This window comes from Sapajus apella, unplaced genomic scaffold (genome assembly GCF_009761245.1).
Source record: "Sapajus apella isolate SASKATOON/1434 unplaced genomic scaffold, GSC_monkey_1.0 scaffold109, whole genome shotgun sequence".
NCBI classification, from domain to species: Eukaryota; Metazoa; Chordata; class Mammalia; order Primates; family Cebidae; genus Sapajus; species Sapajus apella.
This window is the reverse complement of record NW_022437049.1, coordinates 2,932,451-2,955,376: the sequence shown is the minus strand read 5'-3', so window position 1 is coordinate 2,955,376 and position 22,926 is coordinate 2,932,451. Positions and strand designations below refer to the sequence as shown.

At 43.2% G+C, this 22,926-nt stretch overlaps 1 protein-coding gene across 2 annotated transcripts in view; it reads left to right on the top strand.

Moving 5' to 3' along the window:
- Nucleotides 1-22,926, top strand: part of MYO5B (myosin VB) — a 390,244-nt gene that overhangs the window by 199,764 nt on the left and 167,554 nt on the right. For both annotated transcript variants that reach the window (XM_032259434.1, XM_032259433.1), the window contains exons 5-7: nucleotides 1,666-1,822; nucleotides 9,981-10,124; nucleotides 11,890-11,971. In XM_032259434.1, the coding sequence (XP_032115325.1) occupies nucleotides 1,666-1,822; nucleotides 9,981-10,124; nucleotides 11,890-11,971 (383 nt within the window). The remainder of the gene's footprint in view (nucleotides 1-1,665; nucleotides 1,823-9,980; nucleotides 10,125-11,889; nucleotides 11,972-22,926) is intronic.

Sequence of the window (22,926 nt, the reverse complement as noted above, 5' to 3'; positions counted from 1 at the left end):
CTGCCTTGGGCTCCTACCTCCAGCCTGGTTCTTTTCTGTCTGGTTCATCTTTAATTGGACCGTTCCCTTCTGCCCCACCACATTTCCAGCTGTTAGCCCCAATCAGAAGAGAGGCTGACATTCATTCACCTGTGCTGATAAGCTATTGTCTACTCATGTTGACAGTTAGTAAGGCAGGGAAGGCCCCTGCGGTGCTTCTCTGTTCTTTTCTAACCTATTCTTCCAGGAAGCCATGGAAGCTGGTGTAAAGAGGGCCAGGCTCGTGGAAGGGGACCTAAGTTCTAAACCTGCCTTCATTTGGAAAAGAAGGGAGTTAGATTAGTGGAGCACTAAGTTGCTTCTGGTCCAGCGATATATATTGAGTTTGTACTTTGTGCCAGGTATGGTCACAGACACTGGGGAGTGAAAGCAGGGTGCCTGCCCTCTTGACAGTGGGTTTGTGAATGGGAGGTGGGTGGTGGAATGCAGCCCTTACAAACCATTTCCCAAAACTGTGGCCCAAACATTTGTCCTCACTCCCTGCTTTGAACATCCGTCTAATCTAACCCCCTTCTTTTCCAAATGAAGACAGGTGTAGAACTTTGGTCTCCTGGCACCAGCCTGGCTGTCCTTACACTCGCTTCTGGGCCTCCTACGTACATCCACTGAGCTGTAATTTCCATTGCTTGTCTGTCTTCCTACTACTTGTTTTAAAGAGATACATACAGATGTGTTTCTAGCTCATGTAGAGTATCTTCTTTTTGCCTTATGTTCAGTCTGACTCAGATCCTGCTTTTTGAAATTGAGAGTAGTTTTATAAAAGTTCTGAGAAACTTGAGGCAAGATTATCCTGGTGGGTAATATAATGTCCTTTGTGACCTATCTGTATGAACAAAAATGTTCAAAACTGTGTCTGCTGGCATGCTAGGCTCAAATGTAAGAGGAGAAGAAAAGATCCGTGTTTTTAAAGAAATTGTAATGTGTACAGTGACACAAGATGGGAATGTTAGAGAAACAAGGGGAGATGATATAACTGAAAGTGAGTGCTTGTGAATTTTTTTTTTTTTTTTTTTTGAGACAGAGTCTTGCTCTGTCACCCAGGCTGGAGTGCAGTGGCCTGATCTTGGCTCACTGCAATCTCCACCTCCCGGGTTCAAGCGATTTTACTGCCTCAGCTTCCTGAGTGCGTGCCACCATGACTGGCTAATTTTTTGTATTTTTTTTTTCAGTAGAGATGGGGTTTCACTGTGTTAGCCAGGATGGTCTCGATCTCCTGACTTCATGATCCACCCACCTTGGCCTCCCAAAGTGTTGGGATTATAGGCGTGAGCCACCACACCCAGCCTATGTGTGCTTGTGAATTCTTAAAGAGTGTGTGTAAGGGAGAAATTTAGGGGCATTGCACCCAGAGGGAACTTGGGAGAGTGGCCAGTAGTCTGTACTGCTCTTGCTGTAGGCCATAAACAAGGGTACACACCCTGTCAGAATTGCTTTCTTCCTCCTGCTTTCAGAACACGTGAAAGTGTCGAGGGGGAGGCCAGACTATTTTAACACTGTTTCTCTACATTTTTCCCTAAAAGTGGGAGAGATGCTCTCGGTGAGGCTCAGGCCCTTGTCAGAGAGTCCCTGGATGGCAGCAGAGCCTTTCCATGGCCAGTGACTGACCAGAGGTTTTTTTTCTTCCAGAGATGAGAAGAACCAGTCCATCATAGTCAGTGGGGAGTCTGGAGCCGGGAAGACAGTATCAGCCAAATATGCCATGCGCTATTTCGCCACCGTTGGTGGCTCAGCCAGTGAAACTAACATCGAAGAGAAGGTGTTGGCATCCAGTCCCATCATGGAGGTAAAGCCTTCCAGGTGCCCTGGCCTTCCTGGCTGGAGCTCTTCCCACTGGCAGCAAGACTGCTAGGTATGAAGCTCCCTGAGAGCCCTCTGTCCACTGTGGAGGAAAAGTTACCAAGGTGCCTCTAAAACAATGGATGCTGACCTGCTTGTGTCTTTAGGTTCCCAGTACTGGGCAGAGTGTCCTCATATTCTCCATGTCCCTTGACTGCTGAATGTTGTAGTGACAGTGACCGTCCCTCCCCACCTCCTCCATGTCTGTTGCTGTCCCCTTCCCTGCTGATATCACATGTCAGAGATCAGTGATCAGTGCTCCACTGAAACTCTTAGAAACTTTGAGGGCCTGCTGGATCGGAAAGGGGGCTGGGGATACCTAGATGGAATACTTTTCAACCTACAATATTTGGGTGTTTTATCTTTTTGTGGGGAGGTAAAGACAAAAGATATGTGATCACTTAGCATCTGCTGAAGCTCCTCAGAAAACAGGTCCCTGTGATGGCATGAATTGGCCAGGGCAGGCCCCCTCTGTGTCTTCACTCCCCAGGCTTCATGATAGAGTCTGGGTAGGGTAGGCTTGGAGCAGTTGACACAACTACAGGCTAGAGACATTAGCTAAAAACTAGATCTTGCTGTAACGAATCATGCTTTAGTATCAGAATGCTGTCCCTTTTCCCCCCTTTTCTCTATGAAGCCTTCATTTTGATGGAGTAGAATGAAACGGCCTCGTAGTCCCTGGGCCAGCTTTGATTCCCCGCCTTTGAAGCTAAAGCTCTTTGTTATTGCCTGGGTTACAGTTGGTAGGAAGAGGACCTTTCTGCCAGCCCTGGGCAGCCCCTCTGTTCTTTGTCTGTCTAGTGAATTTCTAATTGAACTGTTCCCTTCTATCATCACACCTACAATAGTAAGAAGACATTCAGTGGAGGCCCAAGCTGCCAAGATAGCATCAGGTTTCCATGAGGAGCCCTGAGCCCTATCGACTAAGACCCAAGTCACCGTGGGGGTTGGTCTTTCAGATGATTTTGGAACTTAGGGGAACAAGAACCTGCATGGACCTTCCCCAGTCCTCTCTCTCCCTCTTCCTTTACCCAGTGCAGGAGTAAATTCTGAGTCTCGGTTCATAGGGGTTCATTGATTATTCAGGGAAAATCTCCTGCTTTCAGAATTGCATTAGCTGGAAAACTTTAATTCTTTGCTAGGTAATAGGATACAACCTGTTCACTAAGAGTTTTTCAAAAGCAAGTTTCAGTATTTGTTCTTATATGATTTGGAAAATGGTGAATACAGTTGAAGGCATTGGTACTAAAAAAACAGATAAAAGGAAAAACTTTTATTCTATTACAGTGCTTCTCAAACTTGAGGGTGCCTAAGAATTGCCTATAAGGCTTATTAAAGTACAGATTGCTGGACCTCACCCCAGAGTTTCTAATTCACAAGGGGTCTGGGAGGACCTCCCCCCAAATTTTCATTTCTCAGAAGTTCATAGGTGATGCTAGTGTTGCCCGTCTGGGTACCACACTTGGTGACCCATTAAAAAGATAGGAAGGGTTCACTGGAAAATATGAAAGAATAAAAGGAAATAGTCACCTATAATACTACAGACTGCTGATAATCACCCAACATTTCAGTATATTTTCTTCTAGCTATTTCACTAACTATTATAGCATAAGCCTTGTCCCCATATCATTCAACTTTTTATGAACTATCTTATTGGCTGCAAACGTAGATTAATAAATGGCTTTACCATAATCTGATCCCTTCTTTTCTGAGGTATCATTGGTAGCATATTTACTCCAGCATTTAATCTGAGCCCCATACTGAGACATGGCCAGGGCCAGGTCAGAAGCTGTTTGTGGACTATAGCCTTGGCCTCCTTAGACCTTGTACTGTGGCTGTATTGAACAGCTAAGACAGCCACCCCGCAATTAACATCATGTTCCACCTCAAATGAGCGTGAAAGCAAGATCTCTCCTTTGACCGAGTTTCAAGATTCTGTCCATCTTTTAGGCAGTAAGATATCAGAGACGCAGTATACTACTTGTTTTAGAAGTAGAGTAGTTATTCTGGGCATAGAAGAACTACAAGAAACCTCTTTGAGCTCTGAAGACTGAACAAAGTAGTTATTATTAGTCGTGTTGGAAATTTGGTGAAGGCAGATCACCACATTAGTAAACATGTATGAGACATGGGGAAATTTTTTACAATTTTGTCATAAAGTACGCATAGCATAAAATTTACCATTTTAAGTGTGCAGTTTTGTGGCATTTAGTACATTCACAGTGTTTGTACATTCATCACCACCATCTATTTCCAGAATTTTTTCATCATCCCAAACAGAAATTCGTTACCCATTAAACAGTAACTCTCCATTCTCCGTTCCTCCAGCCCCTGGTAATCTCTCTGAATTTTCCTGTTCTAGGTACCTCATAGAAGTGAGATCATACATTAGTCCTTTTGTGTCTGGCTTATTTCACTTAGCATAATGTTGACAAGCTTCAATCATGTTTTGGTATATGTTAGTGCTTTGTTCCTTTTCATGGCTGGACAGCGTTCCACTGCATGGTCATACCACATTTTGTTTATTCATTCTTCTTCCTTTTGGCCATTGTGAATAATGCTGCTGTGAATGTGGGTGTGAAAGTATCTTTGAGTTCCTGTTTTGGGAATGCTTTTTAAATGACAGTGGTTTGACATGACTGATGTTCAGAATATCCATTATAGCCTGAGTGGCCTGCTAGGTTGTGAGGAAGCAGGGTACTTTGACACAGGAGAGATTAAAAGCAACATCTGCACACAGAACTACACACAATGTTCTTCAGTTGCTAAAGCCTGAAGGAGGAGTGTGTGAACCCGCTTAAACTTACATGATCATGTAAATAAAGGCTACAGTGGTTCGAGCTCAAAACATTAATTTTTTGCCTTCTGCAAATTAGTACTTTGGAACTATGTGAGTGGGTCCTGAGGGCTTATTCTGTCAAATGGAGAATTCTGCCATCCTAGAGACTGTCCCTTGAGCTGTCATTAAGTGTTATATTTGAAAGAAGTCTTGGATATGAACACGAAAGGAAGAATTATAGCCAGGAATAACCCTGAGTAGGATTAGAAAGAGTGTTGCCAGCCAGGCGCGGTGATTCATGCCTGTAATCCCAGCTCTTTGGGAGGCCAAGGTGGGTGGATCACGAGGTCAGGAGTTCAAGACCAGCTTGGCCAACATGGTGAAACCCCATCTCTACTAAGAATACAAAAATTAGCCAGGCGTGGTGGCAGGCACCTATAATCCCAGCTACTCGGGAGGCTAAAGCAGGATAATCCCTTGAACTCAGGAGGAGGAGATTGCCGTGAGCTGAGACCACACCATTGCACTCCAGCCTGGGTTTCAGAGTGAGGGTCCACCTCAAAACAAAAAAACAAAAACAACAACAAAACAAACAGAAACAAAAAGAGCGTTGCCAAGCAGAGAAAGAGGCTTTTTGCACTTCCTGAGTCTGAAAACACGACTTTTCAGAATGGAGTCTAGCTGGGATCTTGTATCAGGAAGCCCGATCAATTTTGTGGCTGTTCAGAGTGTTATAACCAGCACAGAGCATGTCTTAATCAGGGGACAGACAGCAGATTACTGACTGATTGCTCTGCCCCTGTTGTGGGGAAGGATGGCACCTCCCAACAAAGCAATCAATTATGGTCACAGCATTGTCTCATTGTGTCTGCTCCCCAGCAGCTGCAGACACCTCCTGGATTCCAAGAGTTGAAGGTCTGAGGAGGCGGAAATCCCAGTAGTCTAGGCTGAGTGGCAGTTGTTTGAATTAAAGGCAGCTTGAGGATGGATTGAGATTGGTTGGGGCGCCCTGGGATGATTTACTGTCACCACCAGCACTATCTGACCCTGTTTTGTTTAAGAGCTTGTCAGCATCCCAGGAGTGATTTGTTCACAAGCCTGCACTGATTAAAAGAACATTGGTAATCAGGAGACTGTTAGAGGAACTTAGACTCCTAGACAGAACCCAAGTCTAGGCCAGAGATGTCACATCATTTCTTAGGGTGACTGTAGTTTGCAGGCCAACAACACTGAGAGCCACAGAGAATGCCCCTATCCTGGGAGAAAGAAAGGAGGCTAGAGTGAAGTTAGCAGAAATGGTGACTAAGACCCGATATGTTATTTTCAGGATTTGCTTTTTTTTTTTTTTTTTTTTTTAAGATAGGTCCTTGCTTTGTCACCCAGGCTGGAGTACAATGGCATGAATACAGTCACTGCAGCCTCTACCTCCTGGGCTCCAGCGATCCTTCTACCTCAGCCTCCAGAGTAGCTGGGACTACTAGACATGTTCCATCATGTCTAACTTTTGTATTTTGTTGTAGAGACAGGGTCTTGCCACATTGCCTAGGCTGATCTCGAACTCCTAGGCTCAAGCGATCCACCCAGTTTGGCCTCCGTAAGTGCTGACTACTAGCGCCTGGCCAAGGGTTCACATTTTTTAGGGCAAAGAAGAAGGCCAGATACTGTTAACCCATTTTTACAAGAATCTGCCCCCAATACACCTTACCAGTCTTATCTCCTGTTTTCTCTCATGTATCAACATACTTCAACCCCTCCAAACTTGTCCATTTTGTAACATAACTCCGTCCCATTGTCCACACTATATTTATAGAATCTCTTCTTCTTTCTCACTGTCAGAATTCTGTTCACTTTACGATCCACTTCAATTTTTCACTTCTTAAAGCCTTTTCCATACTGGGACATGGTTGTTTTTGTTCCTTATCCATGTTTTCATACTACTTGATACATACTTCTTTATTGTGCAAACCAGTTGCCCTGAAATTATTCCAACCCATTGTTATTTCACTGTGCATTTCTGTATGCATCAAAAAGATTGTTATACCATGTATACTTGGTGTCATATTCCATCAACCATTTTGCAACTTTTCATTCTACATTTTTTATTAACCCATAAGCTGTGTTCTAGCTTATTACTTTTAGCTGCTTTATAACATCTGATTGTATGAATATACCACATTTTGTTTTCCCTACTGGTGAACATCTGGGTTGCATTTCTTTTTTATTGTTAAATATAGTCTGAATGGAACATTCTTGCCGACTTGAATTATGCGAGAATTTCTCTAGATAACACCTAGAAGTAGAATTGCTGATTTGTTAGGTGCATGCGTGTTCAGTTTTACTAGATATACCCGATTTTCTTTCCAAATTGTTGTTCCAGTACTTTTAGATCTATCATATCACTTTGCAAAGTAGCCTAGTAAAGTAGAGAAGGCCAGTCTTTTGGCAATGATCTTCAGACCTTGGGCGAGGTTTTCCTAAGCTATCACAAGGAATTATCTCAGATATAGTAAAAGGCCTTATTGCCATTTTAGAATTTAAGAAATTTGAAATTAAAATTTTGAAATTGAATCTTGTTAAAACTAGTTTCTCCTTTAGAATTTTCCACACACTGGCCTTTTCTGATTACATCTGTATAATACTGTATAACATGTGCCTTTGTCCACTGTATTTCCTGTGAAGGAATAGTAAAATTTAGAGACTTGTTTAGATTTTTTTTGTAACAGGAATCCTTAAGATGTGGTACTTGGGCTTCCATTAGGAGGCACAGAAGATCTGGCTATCTTTCTGTGAAGTGAGCAGCCATTGATTATGCCTGGACCTATTAATTCATCAGTAGTTACAAAATGCTGATATTCTATTACTCCTCCTGCACGTATTAGCTGGAATAAATCTATGCAGAGAAATGTCCCCTCACCAACTACTTAATTGTCCTGAGATACAGTTTACATTGGAAAGTAGATGTTTAATTTTTCATTTGCTATGTTTCATAGTAATGGGTTGGTTTCCTAGCATCTTCTGAGAGGCTTCTTTCCGGTTTTTCATAAAAAGATATAAGTGAGGATTAATATCTGTCTTTATCCTTTGACTTAATTTGGCTATTTGAGCCATGAGAAGTTACCCACATGCGTGGTAGCTTCCTGTCTGGTGGTGAGTGTTTTGGAGGAGACAGAGCACTGTGACGCTGTGTAGGTAGAATGAACGTAGACTTTGGATTCAGGTATATCTGAATTTCTGTCTTGGGTTTGCCGCTTCCCAGCATGTGACCTTTAGCATATGACTTGACCTTGCTAAGCCTAAGTTTTCTCATAAGTGTGGTGAAAGTTAGTAATGCCTATCTTGAACCGTTCTTGGCAGCATTATATGAGATTATAAGGAGCCCAGCCCAGGGCCTGGCTTAGGTTGAAGGCCTGGGAAATGCTTTTTACCAACATTTTAGGAAATATAGCCTGCTTTTCCATTTTCTAAGTAGAAATTGGCTTACTGAAGTCTGCCAGTCTGCATTTGTTCCGTGGGGCCTTGAAGGCTGAGACCTCTTTTCGTGGAAGTAGATGCACTGAGGCCTCTGCTGAGATGGCAAGGTTGGTGGGTGCCAGGAGCATGAGTACCCATCGCCTTTGGTTGGAGGGAGCTGATGACATAAACTCCTCCAGTTAGGTGTCCGAGAGTTACATCAGGCTGGCCGCATTCTAGCCTTGCCCTGACCTTGGGCATGTTCTAAGCATCAAGATGCCCTTCATAGCAATCCAACATACCAAGGTTGTACTTTCTCCCCCTACACTTTCTTCCAGAGGTATATACTGTGTCTGATGTGTAGGTTGCTTTATACACTTTAAATCCTACAGTTACGTATATTGTGACTCCAACTGGTGTTTGCAGGACTCTGCAGTGGCAAGTTATCTATGAGGACAAGGAGTCCCACACTTACATTTTACAAGAGAAAAACTGAAACCTAGGTTCGTTTGCTCTTTCACTTACTCAAATATTTTCAAGTGCTTACCGTGTGCTGGAACAGATGTATAATATTTGCCCCCATGAACACAGAGAGTTAACTGCATATGGGGTAAGGGGAAGAGGAGAAAAATGCAGGGCCTGGAAGAGCATGCAGCAGGAGGTGCTCCCCTAGCCTCAGGATCAGGGAAGGCCTGCTTACTTGAAGGAAGATGAGTTGGCTAGGTACAGGGAGCCATGGGAAAAGAGGGAACTGAATATGGGAAGCTTGGGTGACGGCAGAGAGAGGACAGGGCTCTAGAGAAAGAAAAGAAAAAGGGAACTCCTTTTTTTTTACCAATGGGATATTTTCAGGAGTGTTAGTTATAGGTCAACTTTGTGACCTTTTAAGCAATTTGCTTTTCACTATTCTGTCAACCTTGTCAATACTAGATAGCCACTGGGCATCGTGGTCTTGGGGATGTCAGAAAACACTAATAGTTCTTCCACTTGGATTGGACTGAGCAGGACTTGAGGGGTAGATGGGGATTTTGGCTTTTCTTTCAACTTCTTTGTGCTTCAAATTTTCTAGACCACCGAGAAGTTATAGAAGATGTTTTTCAAGTGTTTTATCCACCTAAAAATGTAAGCATGTGAAAAGGATTAAATGTTAATATATTCTTTACCAATGCATTGGCATGGTGTTTTATAGAAAGCAAATATTCACATGATGAACTTAGTCCCATAGCCACTCGTTTGTAAAATCATCCTCTAGTGTTTTGAACTGTAACCTTGCTGCTGCAAGGATGATGGCTTCCTGAGGTGAGAAGGAGTGTCAATTTTGTGGCCTGTTGTTAGGAAGGTATCGTTTACCAGTTGGGAGTGACATTTGACTGCCTCCTCATTTAGAACTTATCAAAGTATGTTAGGCACAGGAAGCTTTGTTTGTTTTTTCCAGGAAGTTCAGAGCTAGTGGGCACTGACATTGGTTTAGTGGCTCAAGGAGGTCACAGCTAAGGTATCTATGATTCTTTAGGCCTTTTCCTCATGGTTTCAAGATGACTGCTATAGCTGATGCCATCACATGTGCATTCCAGCCAAGAAAGGAGAGGAAGAGAATAGGGACAGTGGGATGCACCTTATACTGCACCTAGGTGCAATTGGAAGAGCCCACCAATGAACTCATTACTCTTATTGGCCATCGTCAGGAGTTAAGAGGCTGGAAAATGAAGAGTTTCAAGTTTTTATTTTGTTTTTTAGCTCAGCTTATTGTCATCCCAAGAACAGAGGGTTTCTGTAAGTAAGGAAGAGAAAGGGGACACATGCTGCCATAGGCGTACAATCCTGAAATCAAGAAAGCCCTCTTTTTTCTTTTCTTACCTTTGTTTGGTCCGTGCAGGCCATTGGAAATGCTAAGACCACCCGCAATGACAACAGCAGCCGTTTCGGCAAGTACATCCAGATTGGCTTTGACAAAAGGTACCACATCATTGGGGCCAATATGAGGACCTACCTCTTGGAGAAGTCCAGAGTGGTCTTCCAGGTGAGTGGGAGGATTTGAGCCCTTTTGTGTCTTTCCCATGTACAATGACCTCACTTCTGTTCCTTGCCCCACTCCCTGGGCCCAAAGAGAATCTCATCTTGTGAGCCTAGAGTTGAATGTACTTGTTCTTTTGGTGCTTATCTTTCATTAGTACGTGTTCATTCAGATGGTATAGGCATTAGGTCTCAAAAATTTTTATACAATACTGTTTTTAGATTCAATCAACAAACAGATTGAATGCTTATTATGTGTTAGCCATGTCCTAGACACCAAAGATACAGTAAAGGACAAAACAGACCTTTTCCTTATGGATTTTAAAGTCTTATCAGGAGAATGTCATAAATGCAGTCTGGGTTTTCGGTTTCCTGAGAACCTCCTTATTTAGTATGTTTTAAAAAAACAGATTATACTTGGCTACCTAGTTTGTTTTCTTTGCAAATAAGTGGATATCCCACTTTTTAAAAATTATACTTTAATTTCTGGGATACATGTGCAGAACGTGCAGGTTTGTTACAGAGGTCTACACATGCTGTGGTGGTTTGCTGCACCTGTCAACTCATCATCTACATTAGGTATTTCTCCTAATGCTGTGCCTCCCCTATCCCCTCTAACCTCCAGCAGGCCCTGGTGTGTGATGTTTTCCTCCCTGTGTCCATGTGTTATCTTTGTTCAACTCCCAGATGTCCCACTTTTTATCTGACTTGATTTTTCTCTGTTCTTTGCTTACCTTTAATTTCCTCTTGCTAGCTAGTCTTTGCCTCTTTGTAATCCTTTGCTACCTCCACCCTAACTTTGGTGGAGTCAGTATAGCTCACAACACCAACAAAAGTCCTCCTCCACCTCCCTTTGCCCTCCCATCACTGAACCAAGATGATGGTTCAGGTCCTGGTTTGAGTCTGTGGCAGACTCTTGCCTTGGGTTAAATGGCTTTCTGGTCCTCATGCTTCAGCTGCCTTTAAGGAGACCTGAGAATCGCCTCAGCTGTTTGTTTCTTGGTGACGTCTCTATGCTGATACTTAGCAAACATCTAATGAATTTTTTAACCAGCTCCCCATGCTTTTGCCTGTGATTTCTCTGTACCTCACAGGTTAGCTTGATAATCCCCCCATCCTTCTTTACACCAAAGTCAAGGGAACAGCTTGCTGGGTTGGGTGTGGGTCCAATGTGTTGCTCATGGCTCTTTCCTGGACACCCCTGGAGTTTCCTTCTTCCTTAGCTCTTTTCTCAGGCCTCCTGAATCCCCACCCCCAGACCCCCCCTACCAGTGTAAGTCCAGTCCAGCTGCAGGTGTCCCCCAGACATCCTGCCTCACTTGTGGCTCTTTCCTGACTGCCCAGCCTGACCTGATGGGCAAGCACAGCTTCCACTTAGCTCTGAGTCTCCCAAAGGAGAATGGGAGCTCACAGAAGGGAACTGACAATCTATGGGACATCAGCCAAGCAGCACAGAATACTGAATAAATATTTGTTGATTGACTGACTCACCATTTGTGGAGGCATAATGATGTTCTATATAGAAGGAAAAAAGAAAATGCATACATGCATTTGCATAAGTCAAGAGGTATAAACCCTCAGGTTGGAAGGAAGGGGCCCATAAGAGTGAACAGAAAGTCAGGAGGTGGGAATTAAAGGTGGCAGGGGTGTAGAGGTAATCATTGACAGGTGGGCTAAGCCTCCACCACCTGGAGCACCTTGGGATTACAGTGGCCAAGGGAATGATCTTAGAGGTCACTGCCCTAAAACTGTTTCACTTCTTCCCCTTCCAGGCAGACGATGAGAGAAACTACCACATCTTTTACCAGCTCTGTGCTGCTGCTGGCCTTCCAGAATTTAAAGAGCTCGCACTAAGTAAGTCAACAGGTGTATGCCCATCTGGAGTGGGCTGCGCTGTAGTGTGTACACAGCTGGGGGCTCTGCTCAAAGCCCTCCATCGTGGGTTCTTGTCTCTGGTCTGCCTCTTATATGGCCATACCCCTGGGCCTCTCTAAATTTCACTGCCCAATTAGTTAATTATACCCAGTCTACCTGGTACAGAAATTGTATGATAGGATAAGAGGCAGGGATGGAAAAGAGTTTGGCATGGCATGAAAGTCTTTGCATGCATTACTACTTTGAAAGATATGTTTGCACTTCATGCATCACAGGAAATGTGTCCCAACCATAAGGATCTGGAGATAAAGGTAATATACATCATACAATGATACCTAGCATGTTTTAACTCATAGTTAAGGATTGAGGCAGAGACAGGGGTGAGGATAATGCATGGGTAAAGTTGGGGTGGCTCTAGAGCCATGTGGATGCAGTATGGCATGGCCACAGAGGATCAGAGGGGGCTTCAGCACGTGGGACTCAACCACCAGGCCATGTGATCGCTCCTGGACTGGCATGGAAGCTTCTAGCACATTCTCACTGGAGGGAGAGAGATGAAGCAACCTAAAGTGCCTCTTCAAGATGCTGAGGGGATAAGTCACCTTGTTGTCATCCCCATCAGATGAGCACCACCCTTGTTTTCCACTCCTGCTGTTTCCTGAGGGGTGTTAGCAAGTTTCCTTTGCTTTGAGGCTATTGATGTGGAGCCAGCAGAGTAGTGAACAGGCTTTAGTTCTTGACTTTATACCACAGAGCAGCTCTCCTTGGGTCTGGAACCTTTGGCCCTTCTCTCTGTGGGGCATTATGGAGTTCTGACTGATATTTGCTGCTCAGTCTTCAGGCCTACGTATGTGAAGAGGGCAAGACTTGAGCCCAGCAGCATCTTGGTGTCTGCCACGCTTCCCGTCCCTGTCCTGCTCTCTGTGTTTTGGGGTGTCTGGGGAGGTCCAATATTAGCAGATGGCATGAAGGTCTGGGTGTCTACACAGGGTAGTTGGTCTTTGTGCAGCTGTGCAAAAAAACAGACTCCTGAGGCCTGGCTGTCCCTGATCTAAGTCCTGGCCATCCTAAGGATCCAGCACCAGACCCATCTGTGCTCCTAGTAGCTAAAATCCATCAAGTGGTTTCAGCACAGGTCTGCCCTCATAACTTTTACTTGCTTATGAATTGCTGTATCTTCAAGGCTTGTACCATGCAACTTAGCAATAATTCTTTCATTTGTTTGTCAAACCCTATTCAGGCCATGTTAGGCCCCAGGGATGCAGCAATGAGGAAAATAGTTGTGGGTCCTACCCTGCCAAGCTTATAAATTATGAAACAGAGTGATAAGGGCTGTGCTGAAGGAAGCAGAGCTGAGGATGGCAGGGAGGCTCCCTCTGGGAAGTAATTTTTAGATTGGGACCCCAGGGAGAAAACTCTGTCTGGCATCCACTGCTGGTTTTGTCCTATTCTCCAGCTGCTCAGTGCTTGCAAGTCTGCTTTTCCCAGGAACATGATAAAATCCTTGAGGACAAGGAGTGCATGTTCCTGCTAAGCAGAACAGATGCTGAGCACTCTTTGCACACTGTCCTGAGCTGCAGCCTGTGGCTCTGACGGTGGCTGTCAGTCTCAGGCAGCCAGGTATGCATCCACGTTAGGGGCCACTGCCATCCTCCTCTTGCCTTCCCAGAGCAGAACAGAGGCCCAGCAGGGCTTTTCAGGGCCAGCTTATAGGAGATGAATTTTTTTTCCCTCAGGTTAGTTTTATAGAAAATAAATACTGGCAAGACATACCTGGATGGTTTGGATCACTTGTCCCAATTGTAACTCTAAGGTAATGGGGAAGAAACCCTCCTAAATTTTTTTTTTTTGTTTGTTTGGGGTTGTATTGAAGCTAAAAGTGATTTCCCTGGGAGGGAGTCAAGATGGCCAAATAGACACAACTCTGGTGCACAACACCCAGCGAGAGAGATGTAGACATCAAGAGATCTTCTAGCTCCAACCCAGGTACCAGGTGCATTTCAACGGGTCTGGTCGGATGGTGAGCAAAGACCAGGCAGGGCAGACTGAGATGGGGAGGAGTGCCACTTCACCTAGAAAGTACATCTGACCGGTGAGTCTGAGGCTCCCCCTCTGGCACTCTGGTCCAGATACAGCATTTCCTCCAAAGCCTCAGCAATACACAGAACAGAGGATCTTTGCCAGTCAAGCACCAGGAATTATAAGCGCAGAGTTCAATAATAATACAGGACAGTGTCCCGGATTGGTGCACAGATCTAAGCAAACGCATAAGCCCATAAGCTGACCAGGAGAGCCTGTGGACTGAGCTATCACCCCCTCCCCCTACCCAGAGAGAGAGGGAGCTGAAAGCAGGGAGACAGATGGAGCAGCTGGGTGGGCCCCTCCCCCATGACCAGATAGAGAGGGAGCTGAAAGCGGGGAGAAAGACAGTGTGGCTGGGTGGGTATTTACCCTCCCCCATAAACCGCAGAGGGCTGAAGCACTAACTCTAGTAGGTTACACAGACAGTGCCTCAGTCTGAGCTGAACCCTGAATGATCCAGCCCTGTGGAGGAAAGACAACCCACGATTAAAGAGGCGGGACTAAACTTCATGTTTTAACAAAAAATACAGGAAGCCTATGTAGCAACAGGATGGTGTTCTTGACCACCCAGCAGCGCCTTCAGGTCAGCAGAAGACACAGGTCCAGTGTAAACAAAAAAGACACAGGGAGCTTACCTAGTAACCTGAAGGAGTCCCTAGAAACCAAGTAGCACCTCAACAGGCAGACAAGCGACCTCATCAAGCAGCTCCCTGAGATCAAAGCCAGGTAAATCCACGAAGATGTGGAAAAAACCAGCACAAAAAAGATGAAACCATCAAAGACCAGAACACCTCTTCTCCTTCAAGGGATCACAACTCCTCAGCAACACGGGAACACATGACCTAGAAAGAGTGCAACGAATTGACAGAAACAGGCTTCAGAAGGTGGACAATAACAAACTTTTCTGAGTGAAAGGAACACGTTCTAACTCAATGCAAAGAAACCAAAAACCTTGAAAAAAGATTAGATGAAATGCTAACTAAAATAACCAGCCTAGAGAAGAACATAAACGACTTGATGGAGTTGAAAAACACAGCACGAGAACTACATAAAGCAAACACAAGTTTTAATAGTGAAATTGATCAAGCAGAAGAAAGGATATCAGAGATTGAAGATCAACTCAATGAAATAGAAGACAAGACAAGAACAAAAAGACTGAAAAGAAATGAACAAAGCCTCCAAGAAATATGGGATTATGTGAAAAGACCTAATCTATGCTTGATCAGTGTACCTGAATATGACACGGAGAATGAATCCAAGCTGGAAAATACTCTCCAGGATATTATCCAGGAGAACTTCCCCAGCCTAGCAAGGCAGTCCAACATTCAACTCCAAAAAATACAGAGAACTCCACAAAGATACTCCTCAAGAAGAGCAACCCAAGGCACATAATCATCAGATTCACCAGGGTTGAAATGAAGGAAAAAATGCTAAGGGCAGCCAGAGAGAAAGGTCAGGTCACCCACAGAGGGAAGCCAATCAGACTCACAGCAGATCTCTCCACAGAGACCCTACAAACCAGAAGAGAGTGGGGACCAATATTCAATATCCTTAAAGAAAAGAACTTTCAATCCAGAATCTCATATCTAGCCAAACTAAGCTTCATAAGTGAAGGAGAAATAAAATCCTTTATGGACAAGCAATTACTGAGAGATTTAATCACCACCAGACCTGCCCTACAAGAGCTCCTGAAAGAAACACTAAGCACGGAAAGAAACAAGTACAAGCCACTGCAAAAGCACACCAAATGGCAGAGACCAAAAATGCAATGAAGAAATTGAGTCAACTAACAGGCAAGAAAACCAGCAAGTAACAAAATGGCAGGATCAAATTCATACATAACAATATTAACATTGAATGTAAATAGCCTAAACACCCCAACCAAAAGACACAGACTGGCAAACTGGATAAAAAGTCAAGACCCATCAGTGTGCTGTATTCAGGAATCCCATCTCACATACAAAGACACACATAGACTCAAAGGGATCAAAGAAGATTTACCAAGCAAATGGAGAACAAAAAAAAAAGCAGGAGTTGCAGTCCTAGTCTCTGATAAAACAGACTTCAAACCAACAAAGATCAAAAGAGACAAAGAAGGGCGTAATAATGAAAGGATCAATCCAACAAGAAGAGCTAACTCTCCTAAATATATAGGCAACACAGGAGCACCCAGATACATAAAGCAAGTTCTTAATGACCTAAAAGGAGATCTAGACTCCCACACAATAATAGTGGGAGACTGCAAACTCCACTGTCAATATCAGTGGAGAAGAATATCAGTGGACAAGACAGAAAATTAACAAGGACATCTAGGACTTGAATGCAGAGCTGGATCAAGCGGACCTAATAGACATATACAGAACGCTCCACCCCAAATCCACAGAATCTACATTTTTCTCAGCACCACATTGCACTTACTCCAAAATTGACCACATCATTGGAAGCAAATCACTCCTCAGCAAATGCAAAAGAACAGAAATCACAACAAATAGTCTATCAGACCATAGTGCAATCAGATTAGAACTCAGGATTAAGAAAAACACTCAAATCTGCACAACCACTTGGAAACTGAACAACTTGCTTCTGAGTGTCGACTGGATAAACAATGAAATGAAGGCAGAAATATAGACGTTCTTTGAAACCAATCAGGATGAAGACATCTCTGGGACACCTTTAAAGCAGTGTTGAGAGGAGAAATTTATAGCAATAAATGCCCACATGAGAAACAAGGAAATATCTAAAATTGACACCCCATCATCAAAATTGAAAGAGCTAGAGGAGCAAGATTAAAAAAAAAATACTCAAAAGCTAGCAGAAGACAAGAAATAACTAAGATCAGAGCTGAACTGAAGGAGATGGAGACAGAAAAATCCTTCAAAAAATCAATAAATCCAGGAGCTGGTTTTTTGAAAAGATCGACAAAATAGACCGCTAGCCAAAATAATAAAAAAAAGAGAGAGAGAAGAATCAAATAGATACAATAAAAAAGATAAAGGTGATATCAAAACTGATCCCACAGAAATACAAACTACCATCAGAGATTACTACAAACAACTTTATGCACATAAATCCATAAACCAGGAAGAAATGGATAAATTTCTGGACACTTGTACGCTACTAAAACTAAACCAGGAGGAAGTTGAAACCCTGAATACACCAATAACAAGGACTGAAGTAGAGGCAGCAATCAGTAGCCTACCAACCAAAAAAAGTCCAGGTCCAGATGGGTTCACAGCTGAATTCTACCAGATGCATAAAGAGGAACTGGTTCCATTCCTTCTGAAACTATATCAAACAGTACAAAAAGAGGGAATCCTCCCTAACTCATTTTATGAGACCAACATCATCCTGATACCAAAACCAGGCAGAGACTCAACTAAAAAAGAAAACTTCAGGCCAATATCCATAATGAACATCAACACAGAAATCTTCAATAAAATACTGGCAAACCAAATGCAACAGCACATCAGAAAGCTTATTCATCCCGATCATGTAGGCTTCATCCTGGGGACGCAAGTCTGGTTCAACATATGCAAATCCATAAACATAATCCATCACTTAAATGGGACCAAAGACAAAAACCACATGATTATCTCAATAGAGGCAGAGAAGCCCTTTGACAGAATTCAACAGTCCTTCATGCTAAAAACTCTAAACAAACTAGGTATTGATGGAACATATCATAAAATGATAAAAGCTATTTATGAAAAACCTGCAGCCAATATCATACTGAATGGGTAAAAGCTGGAAGAATTCCCTTTCAAATAAGGCACTAGACAAGGATGCCCTGTCTCACCACTTCTATTCAATATAGTATTGGAATTTTAAGCCAGAGCAATCAGCCAAGAAAAAGAAATAAAGGGTATTGAATTAGGAAAGAAGGAAGTCAAACTGTCTCTGTTTGCAGATGACATGATTGTATATTTAGAAGAACCCATCTTCTCAGCCCAAAATCTTCTCAAACTGATAAGCAACTTCAAGAAAGTCTCAGGATACAAAATCATTGTGCAGAAATTACAAGCATTCCTATACACCGATAACAGACAGAGAGCCAAATCAGGAGTGAACTCCTATTCACAATTGCTACAAAGAGAATAAAATACCTAGTAATACAACTAACAAAGGATGTAAAGGACCTCTTCAAGGAGAACTACAAGCCACTGCTTAAGGAAATAAGAGAGGACACAAATAGATGCAAAAACATTCCATGCTCATGGTTAGGAAGAATCAATATCGTGAAAATGGCCATACTTCCCAAAGTAATTTATAGATTCAATGCTATTCTCATCAAGCTACCAATGACCTTCTTCACAGAACTGGAACAAACCACTTTAAACTTCATGTGGAATCAAAAGAGAGCACACATAGCCAAGACAATTCTAAGCAAAAAGAACAAAGCTGGAGGCATCACACTGCTGGACTTCAAACTACACTACAAGGCTACAGTAATCAAAACAGCATGGTACTGGTACCAAAACAGAGACATAGACCAATGGAACAGAACAGAGGCCTCAGAAGCAACACCACAGATCTAAAACCATCTGATCTTTGACAAACCTGACAACAAGCAATGGGGAAAGGACTCTATGTTTAATAAATGATATTTGGAAAACTGGCTAGCAATGTGCAGAAAGCAGAAACTTTACCCCTTCCTGTCACCTTACACTAAAATTAACTCCAGTTGGATTAAAGATCTAAACATAAAACCTAACACCATAAAAACACCAGAAGAAAACATAGGCGAAACCATCCAGGACATAGGCATAGTCAAGGACTTCATGACTAAAATACCAAAAGCAATGGTAACAAAAGCCAAGATAAAGAAATGACATCTAGTTAAAATTCAGAGCTTCTGTACAGCAAAAGAAACCATCATTAGAGCGAACTGGCAACTAACAGAATGGGAAAAATTTTTGCAGTCTACCCATCTGACAAAGGGTTAATATCCCGAATCTACAAAGAACTAAAACAGATTTACAAGAAAAAAAGCCCATTCAAAAGTGGACAAAGGATATGAACAGACATTTTTCAAAAGAAGACATATATGAGACCAACAAACATATGAAAAAATGCTCATGATCACTGGTCATTAGAGAAACACAAATCAAAACCACACTGAAATACCATCTCACGCCAGTTAGAATGGCGATCATTAAAAACTCTGGAGACAATAGATGCTGGAGAGGATGTGGAGAAATAGGAACGCTTTTACACTGTTGATGGGAGTGTAAATTAGCTCAACCATTGTGGAAGACAGTGTGGCGATTTCTCAAGGATCTAGAAATAGAAATTCCATTTGACCCAGCAATCCCATTACTGGGTATATACCCAAAGAACTATAAATCATTCTACTATAAAGATACATGCACACATATGTTTATTGTAGCCCTGTGTACAATAGCAAAGACCTAGAACCAACCCAAATGCACATCAGTGATAGACTGGACAAAGAAAATGTGGTACATATACACCATGGAATACTATGCAGCCATAAAAAAGATAAGTTTGTGTCCTTTGTAGGGACTTGGATGAATCTGGAAACCATCTTTCTCGGCAAACTGACACAAGAACAGAAAACCAAACACTGCATGTTCTCACTCATAGGTGGGTGTTGAACAATGAGAACACATGGACTGAGGGAGAGGAGCATCACACACTGGGGGTAGTTGGTGCGGGGGCTAGGGGAGGGACAGCGGGAGGTGGGGAGACATAACATGGGGAGAAATGCCGAATATAGTCAAAGGGGAAATAGAGGCAGCAAACCACCTGGTTATGTATACACCCATGCAAAAACCCTGCATGACCTGTACATGTCCCCCAAAACCTAAAGTAAAATTTAAAAAAATTATTTCCTCTTATTTCCTGCCTCTGCAAGGTACATACTTCTTGGTCCCTAGGCCGCAGTGCTTGAAAACTACCCAATTTGGTCAGTCTTTTTCTGCTGTTTCACCTGCATATGCCCTCTGAGAATATTTTGGAGTGAAGCAAGAGCCTCTGATAAGCACTTGTGCTCTGGTATCAGGCTGATCCTCAGTCTCATGGGTGGATCAGCTGTGAGCTCTGAAGCTTGACATTTAGGTCCACTGATAACCCTGTTAGAGTAGCTGAAAAAAGCAAATCTGTAAACTAGTCCAGGCTCTAAGTGAGTATTTAGACTTGCTTTGTATCCTCCTTCCTCTTCTTCACCCAAAACATCCAATTCATGTGCACACAAGTCTCTGCAAGACCCCTTGGCTTGGCATAAATTTGATATATTTGTCTGAGGATGGAGGGTGCAGATTTGTATCCAGTCATCCACACTCTTCTGTTCCATTGTCAGTGGGCCACTGCATTTAAAATTACCTCAAGTAGAGATTTTTTTGAAAAGTCCAATGAATAATTTGTTAAGGTGTGAATAAATGATGGTAAAAACCATATAGGCCAAGGCCAGTACCCTAGAATAACCTCCTGGCCTTTTTGTGAAGTAGCTGCCCCCTGCCTTCCACTCACAGAAGGATGCGGCTTGGCTTATTCCCTCTCCATCTTTGTGTTCCAGATACACCAATTTCTGGTGTTACATCCTGTTGTAACAGGCCCATTTTCCCTTAAATACAACCTTTAGGGGATAAGAAGTAAATTTCTTTCCTTCTTTTTTACTTCCGTAGTTGTATGGATACAGTTTTATAAACAACCTCTCTGGCCTTGCACAGGTCAGAGCATAGCCTCCCTAGGTGAAGTACAAGCTGATGAACTTGATGGTCTGGTGCTGTAATCACTGGGTTTACCTTCTCCTCTGCATTCTATTGATTGCCTGATCCGATCTCTGCCTGTTGAACTAGTTAATAGGTTTGTGGTACATTCCTCCTTGGGAATTCTTGGTAAAGACAGAGACCTAAATTGGAGGATGAAAGAAATTGCTTTGGGACAGGATAGTCAGTGTTCAGCTTTCTGGACCTGAAAGGAGGGCTGAGATCCAGGAAGGCCAAGCAGGTGAGAGGAGACTGAGTTTCGTTTGGATGTATCTTATTAAGAGGGTGTAGAGAGTGATGTGACAGAGTTGACTGCAGACCTTAAAGCATATATAACCACAATCATTTTGATTGGTTTCAGATCATTCAGTAGAGAACGCTATAATTGACCCAGGTGGACCCTGCAGTGACGAGCATCAGCCTGAGGAAGTTGCCCAGCTGGGCCTGAGTTTGGGAACTTGGAGCTGGGAAGGTGGGGTAGCTTATCTGATTCATAGCAACATCAGGCAGTAGGGCCTTGGCTGTTGACAATGAAGGGTCTTCAAAAGATGCTGAAAATGAATTCCCTCCAATATGGAAGTCTAGTCTCCTTTGACATCTCAGGTGACTCTTTCTGATGTGTTTGGCTGATACTTGATGAGTTGTGTTGTATTTGTGGCAAAATCATGAGATGTCACAGGTAAATTTCTACAATAGGGTAATCAGGTAATGGGCTCCCAGGCCTGACCAAACCCTGTGTGACCCTGGGCACCTCTTAAAGCCCCATGTTACTCAGTTTGCCTTTCTGAAAAATGGGAGTAAATAATATAGACAGTCTTCTTCAGGTGGCCACTGTAAAAATAATCAAATGAGATACTTTGAAATGTGAGTGTAAAGGGAAAAAATAATTGGTGCTTTTATTAAGCCTTTGAAACTGTTGTATTGCTCTGTGTTGGAGCTTGCTGAGTGACTAGGCAAGAAAGAGCTGAAATGCTGTCTTCTGCAAAAATCTGATGTGGTTTTTGTCATAAAAATGTGCTTCTGCTGGGGCTGAGTTAGTACAGGCTGGAGTCCTTCCTTTCTCAGTTGAAGTGCCTTGGCCACTGGTCCTCAGAATTTGTTACTCCTCCAGGAAACCTTCACTTATAGAGTACAACCGATATCCTGATTTTTCTTGCCTGTGGGCAGTGTCACCCAGTGGCTATAGCTCAGGTTGGGTTGTCAGACTGGGGTCTAGGGTTGAGTGCTGTCTCTCCCTCGCTGGGCCTGGCCATGTATGTGTAATGGGCTGGAGGAATGGGCAAAGCTCAATATGGCTTGGAGCATAGGATGCAAGGTGGGAAATGGGGAGAGGTGAGGAAGGAGAGGTATGCAGAGACGATTGAAGGCATGGACAGAGGGCAGAGCTGGTGCATGATAATAAGGAAACTGGTGTATCTGGAACAGAGAGATGGGAAAGGAATAAGCCATGAGTCTGGAGAGTATAGGATGGTCGCTTCACAAAAGAGCCGGTGGCGGGGGTGTCAAGGGTTTGACCTTGTCCTTGAGAGCAGTGGGACCTCTCAAGGGGCTTGAAGCAGAGTGGGTGGTATGATCAGACTTAATAGCATTTTGGAGGTGGATTTGAAGGAATGGGTGCAGAAGCAGAGAGTGGTGTAGTGTCTTTTACAACAGCTCCGACAGTGGAGCTGAAGGGCAATGGCAATCAGGATGGAGAAAGGAAAGAGACTTTAGAAATTCTTGGAAGGACAGGTGTTGAAAGAAGATTGAGAGTTGCAGTAAAGCTGCATCTAAGCACTTTTAACTGACGTGTTTCAGCCCTGCATGCTCAGGTCAAGGGAAAAGAATTTAACTAGGGTTTTCAGGGAACAGGGCAATTGGCCAGTATCTCCTTTTGACATCCTATCAAAACCAAACATTATACACTTAGAACATGAAGTATCAGGCAGGGTTATGCCATACAAGTTACTATATCTTATGAAAGATTTAAGCAACTTTTAAGGGTAACTTCGATTATGTGCAATTTTTGCCTTAAATGCTGACTTCTAAGCCCTCCTCCCTCCTAAGAGCTAATCCTGGTATGCTCTTTGTAGGGCAGATACTACCCAGGGCTTGTTGCATTTGTATCCTCTGCTAAGCTTGGCT